This window comes from Clavelina lepadiformis, chromosome 4, assembly GCF_947623445.1.
Source record: "Clavelina lepadiformis chromosome 4, kaClaLepa1.1, whole genome shotgun sequence".
Taxonomy (NCBI): Eukaryota; Metazoa; Chordata; class Ascidiacea; order Aplousobranchia; family Clavelinidae; genus Clavelina; species Clavelina lepadiformis.
In genome coordinates, this window is record NC_135243.1 from 5,808,388 (window position 1) to 5,825,315 (window position 16,928).

Here is a 16,928-nt window from a genome sequence, read left to right on the forward strand (position 1 = left end):
CCACCATTACTTCAATAATATAAAAATACTTACCCAGCGCCGATGTCCCCAGTATTATACATAACGAATCTCTTTTCGCTCTGGCTGCCCTGAACGACGGCCCCGAACGGGATTGAATCCTGGTCCAGGTTGATCTCTACACCTTGGCAGCTCCCACTTACTATGAAGATAGGCTGGGACAGATCGGCGCATTCCATCATTATCTATGGGTTGATATTGGAACGTTTATCAAAAGTTTTAAAGTGCTTAGGAATTGGAAGAAATAAGAGAATCCATTCCGTGATTGTTTTGGGTCTATCTGGGGGCTACATCAGCTTAAACTAGGGATTAATTTCTCTAAAGTGTTTACCATTGGAACCTTATGCAAAGCTAAAACATAAACTAAACAATAGTTTACAACAATAACAGCGTAATTCACACAGTTACGTAAAAATGATATGGTCTAAGAGAAGTTAGTCTGCGGAAAAACTTCAAAAATAAACCCTAAATTTATCACAGCGTACCTCCTCCGTAAAACAAGGTATTCTCGACTTCGGTGTGAAATAGACCTCCACGTCACGTGACCCGCCTTTCCCGGGCAAGGTCACCGGTTCGGAGGGCAGGACCCGAAGCACGTCACCGTTCTGTAGGGGTTGACTTTCTGGGGTCGCGGAAAGAGTGAGGGTTATTGGCGTGGGGCTGCGGTTAACGATGGGTACAATGTGTTTGGTGGCCTGCCCGACTCTGAGAGCTCCGAATTTGACCAGTTTCTGACGTGGGTTGGCGACTTCCACCTGTGCGGTATAAAAGTAAATTAGTAATTAGTAATTTAGTAAAATTAGTAAAAATTAGTAAGCAAAGGAAATGTTCGGTTGTGGTAACGTTCACATTTTCTGTCTACTTTACAGTGTTTCATTTCAGTAGAAATCTTCGAAAAATCTAGTAGTCAGTAATGACAAACATTCCTCTGTTTAATGAAAATTAGAAGCAAATCATCATTACAACATGCACAGTTATTCTATTTAAAAAATATGTCTTGCTAAGCTTTACCCAAATCGACAAATTTTCTATTGATTAAACAAAACGAACTAAAGATTTCAACAATTTAAATAAGAACCTGGCGCCCAGAACACACTCACCCTCATTTCCGTCCCTTCTCCTTTCAATTCAATGCCGTGCGTTGAGAGTCCGTTCACTTGGAACTTGACGACCTCTTTGTAGCTGATGGCATCTCGTGGATAGAAGGTGATGACAGCATCCGCATTTGCTCCAGGAGCGAGAACATTTGCTCCGAAAGCGACGTTCAAGTAGTTTGTGTTTTGATACAAGCACTCGACACTGCAAAGGTGACGAAGAAAAACTTTGGTAAAATTTTTTGCTTTTACAACAAATTCTTAAAATGGTAAAGATTTTTGCGAATTTCCTTGTAATTGTAAATTTGCAAAAATATTTTCCATTGGTGGCCAGCGATGAATCGTACAATCACTCACCTGATTTCTTTACTATCTTTGTTCGTGATTGTCATAGTGGCCGAGTTAGTTGGCATGCCAGCCCTGTAAATGAAGCAGGCCCCAAAATCATGTTTATCAAAAGAGAATTCAATTCCAGGATTGACTCCAGATCCGCTCACGTGACACAGGTAGGTTGGACCGTCAATAACCTTTTGGGTTTATATAAAAAAGAGAATAGCTTAGTTCTTGAATACATTGAAAACGGTATCGACCGAAACATCTGACTAACTAAGTGTTTTCTACGGATTTGGCTCTTTATATCGTCCTGTGAAAGAATAGTTTTATGTTTATGGTCGGTTATTTTAATACTTTACAATATGCGTTGGTCTTCCTGTTTAAGATTGTACGAATATATACCAATACATTTTCAAAAGCAGAAACTGTTTAACGCCAACATAATTCAAAGTATCTTAAAATTAACAGAAAGCTGAACACGGTACTATCATTTTCTAACTTATAATTAACTTAAAATATTTTCATCAATCTAAGCACAAGATTTGAAGAAAGAACTAACTCGCTATTTACAAGCTTTACCTTCAGCATAAGTTCTACAACCGGAATGGCTCCCAGTCTGTTGGGTTTGAAAGTAAGCAGGCAACGCTTCCTTGATCCAGACGCCACTGCGCCCTCTGACGGCGTGACGTTCACCACTGCTTTTTTCTTGGGCTTAGCACCGTCTTCACTCGCTGAGAGAATTTTCCCTTTCTGTTTTACGACGCATGTGTAGTTGAAGTTGTGCTTTCCACTGTTGACCAAGTGCAGTTGTCTGACTGCGTTTTCGCGGATTTCAACCTGGAAAAAGAGCAGCCAAGTTTTAACTTCGAAGAATTCTTGGTTATGCTTTGTAAAGCTAGGCTTTAGCAGCAAAAACCAACAAGATAAAATGAGCAAAAAACAACTGGTCTCACGGCGGCGTTGATAAAAGTGAAAAGGATTAAGCTCCACTTGAAATGAGAAATTTAAAGCAATATTACTAGTTTTAGAAGTTTGTCACACTTTCCATCTGATTTTCAAGTTAATTTAAGTTTAGTTTCGTTGGAGGCAACTATAGGTCAAATAACAATGTTTCACAATAGTGACACATGTCAAGGCTATCAATCAGCCATACTATTATCTGAGGTATCTCATAATAATATTCTAGGTCGTAGCCACATTGAAGCAGATAAGGCATTTGTCTCTTAACTTTTAGCACAAAACGTTTTCAGTGATAAACTGCATTTAACAATATACTTGACCTCGAAGGTGACTTGACTTATTTGACAAAATTCTATACTGGCCACGGCCTTAACAGGTTAAAACATCCAATCAACGGCACCCTACCTCTCCTAAGTTAATTGCGTTGAGTCCGACAGGAGATAACTCCACTTTGATCCCTTGCGAGTTTTCGCACAACAATTGAGCGGACATCGAATGACCACTGGCTTTGACGTTCAGGGTCAGCGGTTTAGTTTTCCTCATCACTTTAATGGTCACGTTGAAATTGGCGTCTCCTTTTTTCTTGGCCTGGTAAGAGACTTGCAGCGGAATCCTAGATGAGTAATGTAACAAATCATGTAAAAGTTGCTCGAAAAAAATCAAGCCACACAATAATTTCTCGCAAGTGGATTTTAAGTTTGTTTTCCTTGACCGAACGGGCGAGCGGTTAAGTTTTAAAAAAACAACGTAAAATCCGCTCTCGAGCAATCTATGCGCGAATACAACTTCAGCCACAGAAGGCTTGAGATAAAATGTCGAAGTTGGATTTAAAACGAAACAAAAATATTAATCCAACGTTAACCTACAGGAAAGTGGTTTGGTGATCTCTACAGAAAAAATCTAAATCCACTTAAAAACAATATTAAAAGTTAAAAACTAAAAATAACCACATTGGAAATTTAAAAAAACTAATAAACATAAATATACTGACCTGGACTTGGCATCTACAAAACCCTTCATGGGCGATATATCAAGATTCGTTGAGTAAGCTTCTGAATAACAGGAACTCTGTGTGACGTCATAGTTGAATCCAATTGACTCGTTGTTGACCAGATAAAGGGTCTCGGAAGCAATGTGGCCTAGTCATGGACAATTTTTTTATTATTATTGTGTTAAAGCAGAGAAGGACATAATACTCAGGTTTCAGTTAACAACAGTTGGCGGTTAATTAATCACTAGTTAATAGTTCGTTCGGAAAACCTACAGCTTTAAAATTACTTTCAACTCAGAATGAAAAATTAATATTTTTTAAAATTTAAATTAATAATTTAAGCTAAACAAGGTCATACACAGTCAAAACCACCCAATATTAATAACAGGCTAACAATATCAGAAATTTATAAAAAAAACAACTTAAGAACTACCTAAAAGTATTGATTTGAAATTAAGATGGGACGCATTGAGGGAGACACTCGGCTCGTGAGTGTGTCCAACCAGTAGGAATGGAATCGAGATGTTTTGCTCCAAGATGACAAACTTCCAGAAAGACTCGCTGATTTCAAGAGCTCGTGGTTTGAACTCAAACGACATCTAGTGGGCATGAAAGATAAATTTTTACAAGAAAAATAATGGCGTTGAATTTAATAATAATTAATGAAACAATTATAAATAATTAAAGTTAATATAATTCAGTTTAACCTTACCATTACCGTCTGTTTTGCAACAGCAAATATATCATGTCAACCAGACAATAAAAAAGGTCTTTGTACTAGTCACAATACTTGCAATTTATTTATTAAAACCAGTAATAGTTGTTATTAACTTAGTTACCTCCAGTTTCTTTCCACTGAGGAGTTGGCCGCGTGTGACGTTGCACGTAAAATTGGACGGGACCCTGGCGTCGGTGACGTCATCACAAAACCATTGGAAGGAGTAGGTTGAAGCGGTCGGGTTCATAATCCAGAATTTTCTAGACGACGTCACACACAGATTACAACACCTGACGTCATTTTCTGCGTCACCATGTTTACGCAGCGGTATGACGTAGCAACAAATCTAAAGAAAACTCACTTGACATTCTTGTTGTCGATTCCGATCGAATTGAACTCAATGACCCTTGTGTTGGGGTCAAGGGTCATACCGGGAGGGGCACCCCCGGGTCCGGCAAGGTCGGGGTTTCGACGGGAATTGGAAATATAGTCGGAATCTTCAAGATCAAAGTGACAGTACGGCATCAAACTTCGCCCTTTAATCTTAATCGTGGGCCCCTGTAGCCCAGGTTCAAGGTTGGGTATGCTGTAAAACAGGTGGCCGATTACAGTAAGCCAATGGTTATTTAACTGTTGCTGTAACTCGAACTACCCTTCAGTTAAATTCGTTTCGATGTAACCACTATTCGTTAATTTGAAATTCATCAACGCCGGTTTTGCCAAATAACAATAACTTCAATCAGAAATTAAGTTAAATTTCTACAAGCAAAATTTCTAGTGAGTGACAACTCATTACAATTACTGACAATTAGTTTTAAACTGAGTGATTTTACGTTGGTTTGGAGAAGTTTCGCAAACCAATACTTCTATACCACCCACTGATATACTAGCACAATTAGTCGTACATGATGGACCACAGAGCTAGGCCGAATTTTTAACTTAAAGTGAAAAGTCGACTTCAACCACCTGCACAGCAGCCTGGCCTGGTACTCGGTGACGTCATAGGGTGAAAAGCGAACGAAGAAAGTCTCTTTTTTTCCGGCTTGTATCTTCCCTTCAGATGGCGCTATGGAGAAGGGTAGGCCTGAAATTTCATCAGTGATGAGTGAACGAAGCGACGAACCCGCACTTCTGGAAGACAAAGAATAAAATATACAAAAACTATTCTAGACTAGTTTTAAAGCTAATCGAGTGATTGCGGATAAATTTGCTTTGACTAACCCATGCGCAGATGGCATCAGCTGAAAATCGTACCAGTCAGCTTGTTACAATTAACCTCGAAATATGGTACATACTTCCGGGCGAAAAAAGAAATAATACCTCGCCGAATGTGTCGCAGTAGAAGGTCTGCCTTCCATATCGCCTACCGCAGACGCGCCATCTCGTAACGAGGGAGTCTCCAGTACTAGCTGCCAGTTATATTCGAGACCTATTTTGCCTTCGTTGGACAAATCAAACCTGGGACGCGTGAGAGAAAATTTCCCATGTTAATATCGCGTCATGGCCAACTTAATAGGTATTGAACTTAATCGTATACTTTATGTATAAAGGTGGTTTGAAAATGATGAATTTTATTGATAATTAGCTTACAAAGGGTAACTTCCCGGTAAAAAATTTCTAGATTACACAAACGTCATTTTAGCATTGTTAAACAGACTGAAGCGGGTGATAAAACAATAAAAAATCAAAAATATAAACCTTTACAAACTCACTCAAAAACTCGGCTTTGGAACATGAGCGTATCCTTGAAACTGATGGAAGATGTTGTGGATTTGAACTTGGCGAAACCCACATTTGCTGATAAGAATAATTCCAGTTGTCTTGCGCTCTCTTCTGCCACCGTATACCCAGGCTCGGGCTCGGTCTCCACAACCTGGAAAAGAAAAAAGGAGTTCAATTGAGAGAAAGATTTTAGAAGAAAGAGAATTGAAAAACATTTTAGAGAAAAGCGTTTTGAGACTGTTATCATGTCGAGTATTATGGACATGGTCACAAGCAGTGTTTTTTTTAAGGTGTTTTGGGGGACCGAAACGGTCCCCCAAATTTCTCCAGCGGTTTCCCAAAATTTGGACTTGCAACTACAGGCTATTTTTTGGTATTTAAATAAAACACTTGCGGTCTCTTAAAACTACTTAGCGGTCACCCAAACCAAACCTTAAAAAAAAACCTGGTCACAAGGGTTAAAGACGAAGCAGTGCTTGTTTGGACAATGATGAATTTTACGACCTAATCAAGGCATATAATGAAAACATGGATACCTTCTTTTTGGCCGGTCTACTTCCAGCCTTGGTCGGGTCAGCAGAAGAAACGTTAACCCATTTCACAGTACGCATTCTATCGTCCCAGTCTGTAACCTGAAGGTAAAAAGCAAATCAAGATGAAAAAAAACGTTTTTCGTCTCAAATTATCGCCTAAAACAGCTTCTGAACACGAAGAACCGTCCATTTAAAACTACGGCTGGTATATCAAACAAACTGCCAAAACAAAATACCACAGTTTCTGGTAACAAATAGGACATGACAGTCATGCACGAGGAACGAAATTACCTGGTCTATCGGTTTTATAAACTTGATCTTTGTTATGTTGCATTTGACCAGAGATTTTAAAATTTCTGCTGGCTTGTCACTTTTGAATGTTACAGTGACCTCTTTTGAACAACCTGCATAAAACATGGGTTACGTTTTGGGGAAATGAAGTGTAGGGACCTAAGAAAAAGGGTTGCAGTATACATTAAATTACGAAACCCAAACTTTACCCACCTGGGTGCAAGTGACCAGCCGTTGGCACAAATTTAAGATTAAGGTGCTGGTTCCACAAGAACCGAACTGTGTCCGACCCAGAATGGTTAGAAAGGGTAAAGGTGCGGTCCTTGGGTACTCCAACGTCGCCCTCACCAAAAAAGAGAGTTTCCCCACGAATCCCGGTACCCCCATCAGAGGGATCGGAGATAAGTCGTTGGGGTAACACATCGGTGTCAATGACCCCATCCTCCCCGGCCAAAGCGGCCATGTCTCCGTCGCGTAGGAGGTTATCGATAGTGATGTCATCCTGAGTGACGTCATCAACGTTATAAGCTCGTTTTAAACCAATAGATTGTGCATCACCGACCTCGCCTTACGCTTAACCTCAGTTTCACCTCAACCCAGTAGTCCCAAATCACACAAATAACAACAATTTTCAAACAATGTGCTCAGGTATTAAGCGCATTTTAACTCAAAACAATTCAAGATGAAAAACAATTATAAAGTGATCATTTACCTTAAAACCTTCGCCATATAATTGAACCTTGTGTTCTTCGAACTGATTATCTACGACAGAAACTCTCAACCGGCCGTGGTAAACTCGTGACGTCATCGGTTTGAAAATGACGTCGAACTTGGCAACTTCGTCAGGCGCAAGGATTACGCTCGCAGTGTACGGATAACGGTCTAGAAAATAGTTTGGATAGTTAAGAGCATATATATATATGCCAATATATATACTTGCACTTATCGAAAGAATGTGTATAGTACACAAAATAATAGCATTTCGTAATAGTTGTTTATATTTAAAAGCGTAATTTCGATCGCCTTGTATAAATTTATCGTTTCTTTTCATTCATTATTTATTTTTCGTTGTCACCAAAACTTACTTGTTTGGCCTGGGAGGGTCATAGGAACGCAAGTTTGCGTACCGGCAGTTGGCACCAGAGAGTAGGCGAGTTCAGAGGTAAAAGCAGAATATTCTGCGTCTTCAGTGACGTTAGAATCAGCCTCGTCTTCCTGTTTCGTCATTTGCTCAAGAACAAGATTGATCTGCATTTAAACAAAATCACAAATAAATAAAAACCCAAACAAAAGGAATAAATCACTTGTTAAAACGAAATCAATTTAGACGAAAAAAATATGAATAATGCAACATGTAACATCTTGAGACAACGTGAGTAAACCGACACAACAACAAAAGTCTTCACAAAATAGCAAAAAAAATACACATAGATCTCAAAGCGGCCTACTTTATACCTTGCTAGGGAAAGTCCCGTCGTTCTTAATAACGAGCGGCAAGACTTCCCTTCTGGCCAGCAACAGTCGTTGAAATACGAGCAAAGGTTCACCAAGTTTGTTGCGGACCAGCGGTTGCTCAACACTCACGCGAGGTAAGTTGCCTTCGCCGCTGATTTCGAAGAATAAATTTCGCCCTCTTACGCTGGTTGGCACGCCTTCGACAGCCGCCTGTTACGAACAGAATGTGCTTTGTTAAAGTTTATTGAAATTTGAGGGCAACTGTGGTCAATAAAATGGCCTCTTTGATAGTTATTTGCTAACATGCACGCTACATCAAAGTTCAAAAATATCGGCATAACGTATCTAATACTATGAGTTTACCTGACTTACTGTGTTTTATATTCTTTAAGAATTTAAGTGTAAAATTGTAAAGGTAGATGCACTAAAAAGTTCTAACGATAAAGGCACGAAAAGAATTTCAAACTACTAGACAACTTTATAATAAAACAAACAGGGTAAATGAGAAAAACGAAAATTGTACCTCGAAGTTACACATGTAGTTGTTCATTGCGGGCGGGGCAAACGACACAGTGGCGTATACAAAATTGTGGGGAGCGATTTGTGTTCTGGTAATTTCGAGCTCAAAGATGTCGTGTATTCTCGCCGCTACCTTGTTGGAGATTGGCTTCACGCTAAACGTCACGTCCACTGGCACCTGGGTGATAGAAACTTTTGTTTATCAAGTTGCTTACGAAAAGCGAAACGCCACTGCTAAGCATGTACAATATAGGTGAAATCAGGATCTACAAACGAAACAGGCCGCATGTCCAAACAAAAGCGTTCAAGAATAACGAAGTAGTTGCTTGAATGCGAATAAGAAATTGGTATCGAATATTTTTGCATTCGGTTCTTAAAAACTTATCATTTTAAAATGTGGATCACTATACTAGTATAATAACAAACCCAAGTCTTGTGTATAAGTACAACAAAGGATAATTGTTACATTGTGAAATAATTAAACGTCTAAAACACAACTAGTCGTCACAAAGTTCTTAAACTAAAATTGCTTTACAGAAACGCAGACATGCCGAAGCCTTGTAACCAATAGCATAAAAAAGCAATCTAAGAATTAAGGTCATACCTTGTTTGTATTTAAAACTTTGAATCGGGCATACGCCTTTCTTCCAACGATGACGTTGCAGAACATAAAACGGTTGTCTTCCTCGCCGAACACGCCACTGCCTTCCAACAGCTGCACAAAATAGTGATATATCAAGTGACAGAACGACCACGTTTGGCGAAAGCATAATATTGAAAAGCTAAACTCCTACTTGTAAAAAGGTTACGTTAATGCGGTCAAAGGACACGCGTGGAGGTGATGTATATTATTCTGCACAATATTCACTTTTACGACTGTTATATTAAGTAATAAAACAGCAAGATAAATAGGATGACACTCTGGGGTTAAATTTTTTTTAATTTCTCAACACGAGCTTTCGCAAGCATAAGCTTACTTCATCAGGCGTACTGAGAGATCTTTTAGAAATAACAAAATAAAGTTTATATATAATTATATATATATATAGTTAGTTTATATAGATTAGTTATTAGAAAGCAACCTAATATACACATTTAACATAAGTTTATCAACTAAAACAACTGCCTTTTAGAAACTTTCCTCTACATTCACATATATTTGTTCTTTGAAATAATCCTAATTACTACTAACAATGCAATCAATCGTGTAATGAAACAATCCCAATTACTAACTAAGTTACTGGAAACTAATTTCCTTATTAAACTCAGTCCATCTCAAACCTCTTTATTGTCGGTGTAAACGCTGAGATTCCTGCAAATGCGATGCTCCTCGAAAATGGAGCAAACGTCACTCGTATTGATGCTGGGTATGCAACCCTCGGCCAAGACTCGGTATGGAATTCCCGAAGCGTTGTCAAGAGGGTCTCGGTCGCTTATGTCAATGGACAAGAACTTGAACAAGAAAAACAAAATTATTCCGTTTTTTTTTTGCACAAACAACATTTATCCAGTTGCTAACAGCGTACAAAATAAGTCCAATTGCAATGCTGTCGAAAATAATGCTCCCATTAAACGCGTCGGTGTAGCATTCACTTACGATCGTTTTAATTTAATTGATAATTTAAGAAAGCGTTTCCCAACCCAATCCGAAAGATATTGCAATACTTTTACATTAAGCGCCATTGTAAATTTGTTGCAATATCTCTTGACAAAATATGTATTTCTAATAAAACAACGTTCTGATAAATCCAAGAACTTTGCTGATTTTTTATTAATTACACTGATATACGGATCATCATATCCACCCTTGATTACATGAAAATCTTGGATAAAACCATATTTTTACTTTTTACATCATGAAAAAAAATTCTACCTCTTCCGAGCGTCCGAGGCCTTCGGAAACGTTATCGATCGTGATGTTTTGGACCCCACTTGGCAGAATAGTCCCGAAACCTGGGTAAATCGTGAACGAACCCACCAATAATCGGGTTTGGTTTGTTCCAAGGTCTTGTCTAATTGAAGCCGCTCGTCCAACGCGTGCTGAAACAGGTTTAAACTGGTCACAGCTAGTTACAAACGGACTGAAATTGATTTCAGCGCAGTTATACAGTAGTTGCTTAAGGGTCAATACTTTACAAGTCTAAAGTACAATATCAACTTGGTACTGTACCTTCTGTATTTTTTAAGGTTGTAAACGTAACGACTGGTATGAAGATAAATAAAAGCGTTCTTTGCTGTGGCTTTATGTTTGCAAAGAGAATGATATGTACATTGCCAAGGGCATATTTCGAAAAAGTACATTTATTTCATTAACAATATTGTTACATACGTGAGCACTAAACGTGCTGCAGAAGCGCCTAATTAATGAAAAGATTGTTCCGGGCTATGTTGAGTAAATCAATTTTAGACTAACGTACAAAGCTGATGAACTCAAGCGACATAATAACGACCCAACAAAACTTAACAGATGAACAAACCAATAGAGCGACTTGAACTGGATCCTTCGCGCGACTTGGCTCGTTTCCCAGCTAGCACCATGGGGCGTGGTCGAATCGCCGGTGCTTCTCGTATCATCTTTGTGATGGTGTACTGGAAAAATATTACGTTTCAAAGTCATTCATTCAAAACAAGATGGTTTCAACATCTCCGTGACAGCCTTGTGACAGGTAGACGAGATACACGCATAAAGCATAGGCTGCTACTGGTATATTGTGACAACAACAAGTGACATTCAGAATAAAACAGTAATATTGCATATTTGTACTACAAGTTAAAGGTATAAAAACCTACTTTGACAACCACTCACCTTGAAATCGAATTCTCCTTTGTTTTCAATAGTAAATGTCCTGGTTTTCTTTGTATTTATCACCATGGGGCCGAAGTTGATGTCATTGCTTGGGAAGATGGCGTATTTGCTGAACAGGCTTCTCACCTAGAGTTACAGCGACGCATCTCACGTAAAATGCTTCAAAACGACATGGATCGTAAGGTAACGAACCGTCTAACTTACCACAAATGGATCACGACACCAATATTGTTAACACTGTACAGTAGTATACGTACGAAGTGTTATTAAATGAAAATGAAAGAGTCAAAATACCGCAAGTCGAATTGGAATGGACGCTATCACTTCCCGGCCGTCGCCTATGTTCGGTTCAATCACGTGACATTTGAGCAGAGCGAGGTCACGGATGGTTACCTCTGTACGGGATCTGAAGATCACTTGAACCTGGAATAGAAATCATACAAAATAGTTCGCAGATGAAAAATAGAAATAAAACAACTACACGTCGTCATTTTTATTTCCCACCGAATGACAAAAACACGAGCTTATGAATTATCCTGTTATCTGGTCAACTTTGTGTTTGTTATTACCGGCACATTTTGTTGCGTATGCATTTATACGCAACTTATGTTAAAATCTTTTATTTTTAAAACTTCCTATATATACTCTACGTGCAGTATGTTCATGTTCGTCGGTCAATCCAACCCACCGACGATTTAACCCGGGGAACGTTCAACACAGGAAGACTCTTCAACTTACAGTTTGTATTGGTTGGGTCGTCCTGTGTTAAGCCGTCCTGGGTCGAATCGACCGAGAACGTTGTATAATGTTTAACGGTTTAGCCTCAAATACCTGCGTTGGGCGATCATTCGGTATGAGAGTCCCTTTCTGCGGCAAAACACTGAATAAGTCATCAATCGGCGGACAGTTTGGTGCTGACTTGTCAAATAAGAAGCTGAAGAAATCAAACAAATAATGGTAAAACGTTATATGCCGGTTAAACACTTTTATGTTATCAAACGCTTGTCAATGGAGTTATTACAAACAAAATGATGTTTAAAAGGGTTGGTGCTTAAATATTTGAGTTGGCGCATTTACAACGACATTCAGATCAACCTTATTTCTGTAAACAGTGGAGTATTTACACACTAACCACTAAGCAGACAAGATTACAATAAAGTAGCATATTTTTAACGACTATCCCTATATCAATTACTTGAAGCCAATGTCGTATTTCCCTTTGTTCTTAAGCGAGCAAGTCTGCTTTGATTCATCCATTACTCGTATCGTGCCAAAGTCCAAGCCACCATCTGCGCCCTTTGGAAAGCTCATGTCCAGTGCGACGTCATAAGCCTCAGCTGTCACTTGTATGTTGTCGGCCTGAACTAATCCCATTATGTTTTCAGCGTCAGATACCTGTAAAACGGGATAGTCTCAAGTCCGAATAAAAGAGATAAGGAAGTATCAAAAGCAGTTTATCAATGAAGTAAGAAAACGTAGCGATGTAATCTTAAGTGCTTTGTAAACAAGCCCTTTTGTGAACAAATACCCAGACCATTCAGTTTAATTCGCACGCTACTACTTTGACAGTTTTTGATATTTCGATTTTTCGTATAAACAACCGCTTAAAAAAGATTCAAAGACTTGTGTAAAATATCATGGGCGCCGATTATTTAAACCAAATCGGACCAGGACAAGTAACGTGCTAAAAAGTCCACAAAAAATGGGCCATAAAAGATATAACTACTGAAGTACAAGCGGTACTATAGGTTAAACTATGTACTTAATGAAAAGCCATTGCCAATATAGACAGTACATAGGATTGATACGATGTGAAGTAAAACGGCTTAAAGAGTTTCACTGAGTATTGTATAACAACTTACAACCAAACACAGAATATAAAAAATATCAATAAATCTTTTAACCTCAAGTCTAATGGTCTTCTTGATATTCATGGCTTTGGTTGCTCTGAAATGAAGCTGTAAAGCAAATTCACAGCGAGGTTCAATAATTCCGCTATCTTGGTTGAGTGAAAAATCGTCGCCCATGTTTTCCATTCCCGCTATACGCCAGGCCACGGGCAGCATCGAGCTATTACGCAAATACAGGGTTCTTGTGTCTTTACGGTGAAGTAAGACCTGCAAATAAAGAGAAATTCGTTTGGATCAAAAGACGGTTCAGGAAACTGATGAAAAACCTCAACTCTTGCCGCTATTTCTCACTTAATCTCGTATAGTGCGGCTTTGACTTAATTTAAAGCCCACTAGCCTAATAACAGTTCGATCGTAAAGTAGCAACCAATGCTTTGATTTTCAATTATGACTATGAGCCTTTTGTTAGAGCTAAACGAGCATGTATCTCACGCGAAACGAAACTTACTTTATCAAAATGCAGATGCTTCCTGTCCAGTTCCAGTTCCGGTCTCACGCCGTGGCAGGCTACGTGGAAACAAATCGGTTCCGGGTTCTCACGGACGCAGCATACTATGACGTCAGAAAATCTACCGGCTACTTTCGGGTACGCCCAAATGGACAACTCCTAAAAAAACAAAACATAACATTGAAATCTAATAAATGTGAAATGAACAAACGAACATATAAATTGCATCAGGGACTAGCGCCATCGAGATTTGAACCCAAGACCCGTCGTAGTCGGGCTCGATTTGGGAAACTATAAAGCAAGCAACCTACAGAGAATTGAGCTTGCGTTGTCACAACTCAAAGGGGAGCTTGGCACAAGAAATGCAGTTGTCAGACATTTCGTTCGTGCTTATCTTATATAGAAACTGAAGATGCCTTGCAGGGCAAAATAAACTGTACATTTCTAAAACAACAACTTTGTGGTTGGTCCGATAACTAAACTTTGCCGAATTTCATTCATGTTAATAACTAAATACAGACTTGCTTCAATAATAATTCGTCAGAGTAGATAATTATATAGCGTACACACCGTATATCACACACATCATGTTAAAAAATCCAAACCAAACCTATTCAAAACACTATTTAGTCCTGGCTTCGTCATTCAGACAATCTCTCACCTTGACCTCGTTAGGTTCGAGGCTCATGTTCGGTGGATCAAGAAGAAAAGTGGTCGCATTGCTGTCGTGCTGGAAGCAAAAGCTGACTTGAGCGGGAAGAGGAGACGTGTTCATGATGTTGATCTTCTCCCTATTTTCGAGATACTTGCCTTCTTTGTATCTATGAGGTCATAAAGAGCAACTGTTGACGTTATAACTGAAAAGCGTTGCAAAAGATGGTAAGAATTTCACAGACTATGGATAAAGTATTGTGTTAAGTTATTGTCATATAACATTTTGTTGGTTCATCATTAGTTTGATTTAAATATGACAAACGAAAGGACATCGTGCGTCACCACAAGGCTGCTTAGTTGATCAATGGGTGATGAGATTAAGATGAAAGCAAACACCAACAACCATTGTTATTCGCGTCATATGGGGCGCAAAAAGAAGGAAAATAAAAGTAAGAAAGAAACTCCAACAAAACGCCATCTATCAAACTTAGTTTCTTATCGGAACTTTGTGCCATTTTTCCATGTTATTTAAGATTAGGAATCAAACTGAATAACATTCTTTGACATTTAATCGAAAAGACATAGCCGCCGATATCGATACGTCATGTTTTCCGAAAAAATTGCACTTTTTGAAACACAAACGACCTCATCAAAACAATCTGATACAATAGCAGATTCATAAAAGCGAGAAATTTAAATTCAATCCACATTCCACAGCGAAACACGACGTACAAAGTTTGTCTGGATGACGTAACCGTGTATCAGGCGATAAAAATCAGCCCATAAAAGACCGTACTCTTCTATGCTGAGCGAAACATTACTCCACCGGTGTGCGTTTTCACGACACAGACAATTTTAGCACGAAAAAGTTCAGACGTGTTTAAATCTTGTGCGCTGTACGTGTGCAGTCGAGTAAACTGAACTTTATTATCATATACCGGTATGTTTCATAATATAGAACTTAATATAAACTATTCGAGGTATATATCTGCGTGCTTTTGGTAATATCCTCAATAAATGTACGGGAAGGTCAAGAAATGCTTGCTACAACGTAGTGATCACCATTTGCCTACCGTCTGATTTAACGAAGCTAAAAGAAAGTGCAAAAAACAAACAGATGCAACAATTCCCAACAAAACGCAAACCATCTAGTTAATTCATCTCCGAACCTCTCCCTGGTTTTGCCGCACAGCAGAGGTCCAAATTCGAACATTTCTTCCTGGATGAGATACTTCTTCATGACCATGTCATCCAGTCTTGCTCTTGACTTCCTACGATGAGGGAAAACCACTCTCGGTTCGCGGCTTATCGTCGGGAAAGAGCAAACTCCTCTACAGAAGAGCTGGTAGCGTCTCCTGGTTCCAGTTATTTCGAAGCTCAGGGTCTGGTCGAACTGGCCGAGATCTTCTGAAGTAAATCGGATGCGGATCACCGTCTCCGAATGGGCAGGAACAACCCACCTAGGAAAAGATTTATCAACATCATGTGGAGGAGAACTCCAGCGAAAACTAGGCAATTTGAAGCCTAATGTGAAAGCCCATGGTCAACATAATTTGGTCAAGTTTTGTCTCTTGGTGGGCAAGTTAATGCAATACAAATACAATGCACTTAAACCACAACGTCGTCTTGTTAATCATTTTAACTTAATGCTGATATAAGTCTGTTCTACACATTTCTATTTCATGCATTACATGTACGTGGCAAACATTTTTCCTGCAACATTCTATGTAACAAAGAAATGTAGATGATATAATGTCATTATTCCAAAACCTACCTGAAATGACTCAGCTTCAAAATTTTAAGCTCTCCTGTCGATTCTCCCATAACGCTGCTCTGATCCGCCTCCGATCCTGGAGTTTGAGGAACTGGAGGAGAGATTCTGCCTTCGATTGATCCTCTCCTGCTTCTTCGAGGTGAAGATTTCCTTACTCCTGCGTTCTTCACGCTCTCCGATCTTTCCTTCTTCCCTTTCCTGCTCGATGGAGGAGGATGATCTTCTTTTTTGGATTCAGATCTGCCGGAAATGTTAGTTCGGATGAAAACGTTTTCCGGATCTTTGAATTTGCAACAAAAAATGAAGCATTGGAGCATGTGCGACAGTCAACACGACCGACAAAGTGCAGCATAAGCAAGAGTTGGTCACAACCAAAAGAAAAAAGCATCAACCTCAAACAAACCTGGGTAATTCAGGAACACTCTGCTCTTCCAACTGTGCCTCGGACTCCTTGGATGCTTGCTCCTCCATCCCGATGTTCGGATCGTCCGGAGAGGAGGCGATAAATTCGTAGTGGCTTAAGGGGTCACCATTTGGGGGCTTGCGCTTGACAGGATACGGAACTACGGAGAATATGGCCGGTGGGGGTACGGGTGGCCCCTTGGGACCCAATCCTAAACCGTCAAGCACCTAAATTCACAAAAAAAGAGTTATTCAGGAATAGTGGTTATACAATACAAAGATAAAAGAGGCAGGCGATTT

General features: G+C 39.3%; 1 protein-coding gene across 3 annotated transcripts in view; it reads right to left on the reverse strand.

The window, feature by feature from the left end:
* Positions 1-16,928, reverse strand: part of LOC143451437 (hydrocephalus-inducing protein homolog) — a 52,345-nt gene that overhangs the window by 4,685 nt on the left and 30,732 nt on the right. For all 3 annotated transcript variants that reach the window (XM_076951979.1, XM_076951978.1, XM_076951977.1), the window contains 34 exons: positions 16,630-16,856; positions 16,227-16,466; positions 15,622-15,912; positions 14,460-14,619; positions 13,799-13,957; positions 13,345-13,557; positions 12,636-12,835; positions 12,272-12,374; positions 11,735-11,863; positions 11,441-11,566; positions 11,112-11,223; positions 10,508-10,674; positions 9,916-10,086; positions 9,239-9,349; positions 8,639-8,812; positions 8,116-8,325; positions 7,746-7,908; positions 7,373-7,542; positions 6,874-7,162; positions 6,661-6,773; positions 6,373-6,468; positions 5,827-5,987; positions 5,435-5,572; positions 5,081-5,245; positions 4,476-4,700; positions 4,236-4,374; positions 3,830-3,995; positions 3,397-3,544; positions 2,811-3,018; positions 2,025-2,282; positions 1,470-1,639; positions 1,119-1,317; positions 504-773; positions 34-203 (listed from right to left, as the gene is read on the reverse strand). In XM_076951979.1, the coding sequence (XP_076808094.1) occupies positions 34-203; positions 504-773; positions 1,119-1,317; positions 1,470-1,639; positions 2,025-2,282; positions 2,811-3,018; positions 3,397-3,544; positions 3,830-3,995; positions 4,236-4,374; positions 4,476-4,700; positions 5,081-5,245; positions 5,435-5,572; positions 5,827-5,987; positions 6,373-6,468; positions 6,661-6,773; positions 6,874-7,162; positions 7,373-7,542; positions 7,746-7,908; positions 8,116-8,325; positions 8,639-8,812; positions 9,239-9,349; positions 9,916-10,086; positions 10,508-10,674; positions 11,112-11,223; positions 11,441-11,566; positions 11,735-11,863; positions 12,272-12,374; positions 12,636-12,835; positions 13,345-13,557; positions 13,799-13,957; positions 14,460-14,619; positions 15,622-15,912; positions 16,227-16,466; positions 16,630-16,856 (6,041 nt within the window). The remainder of the gene's footprint in view (positions 1-33; positions 204-503; positions 774-1,118; positions 1,318-1,469; positions 1,640-2,024; positions 2,283-2,810; positions 3,019-3,396; positions 3,545-3,829; positions 3,996-4,235; positions 4,375-4,475; positions 4,701-5,080; positions 5,246-5,434; positions 5,573-5,826; positions 5,988-6,372; positions 6,469-6,660; positions 6,774-6,873; positions 7,163-7,372; positions 7,543-7,745; positions 7,909-8,115; positions 8,326-8,638; positions 8,813-9,238; positions 9,350-9,915; positions 10,087-10,507; positions 10,675-11,111; positions 11,224-11,440; positions 11,567-11,734; positions 11,864-12,271; positions 12,375-12,635; positions 12,836-13,344; positions 13,558-13,798; positions 13,958-14,459; positions 14,620-15,621; positions 15,913-16,226; positions 16,467-16,629; positions 16,857-16,928) is intronic.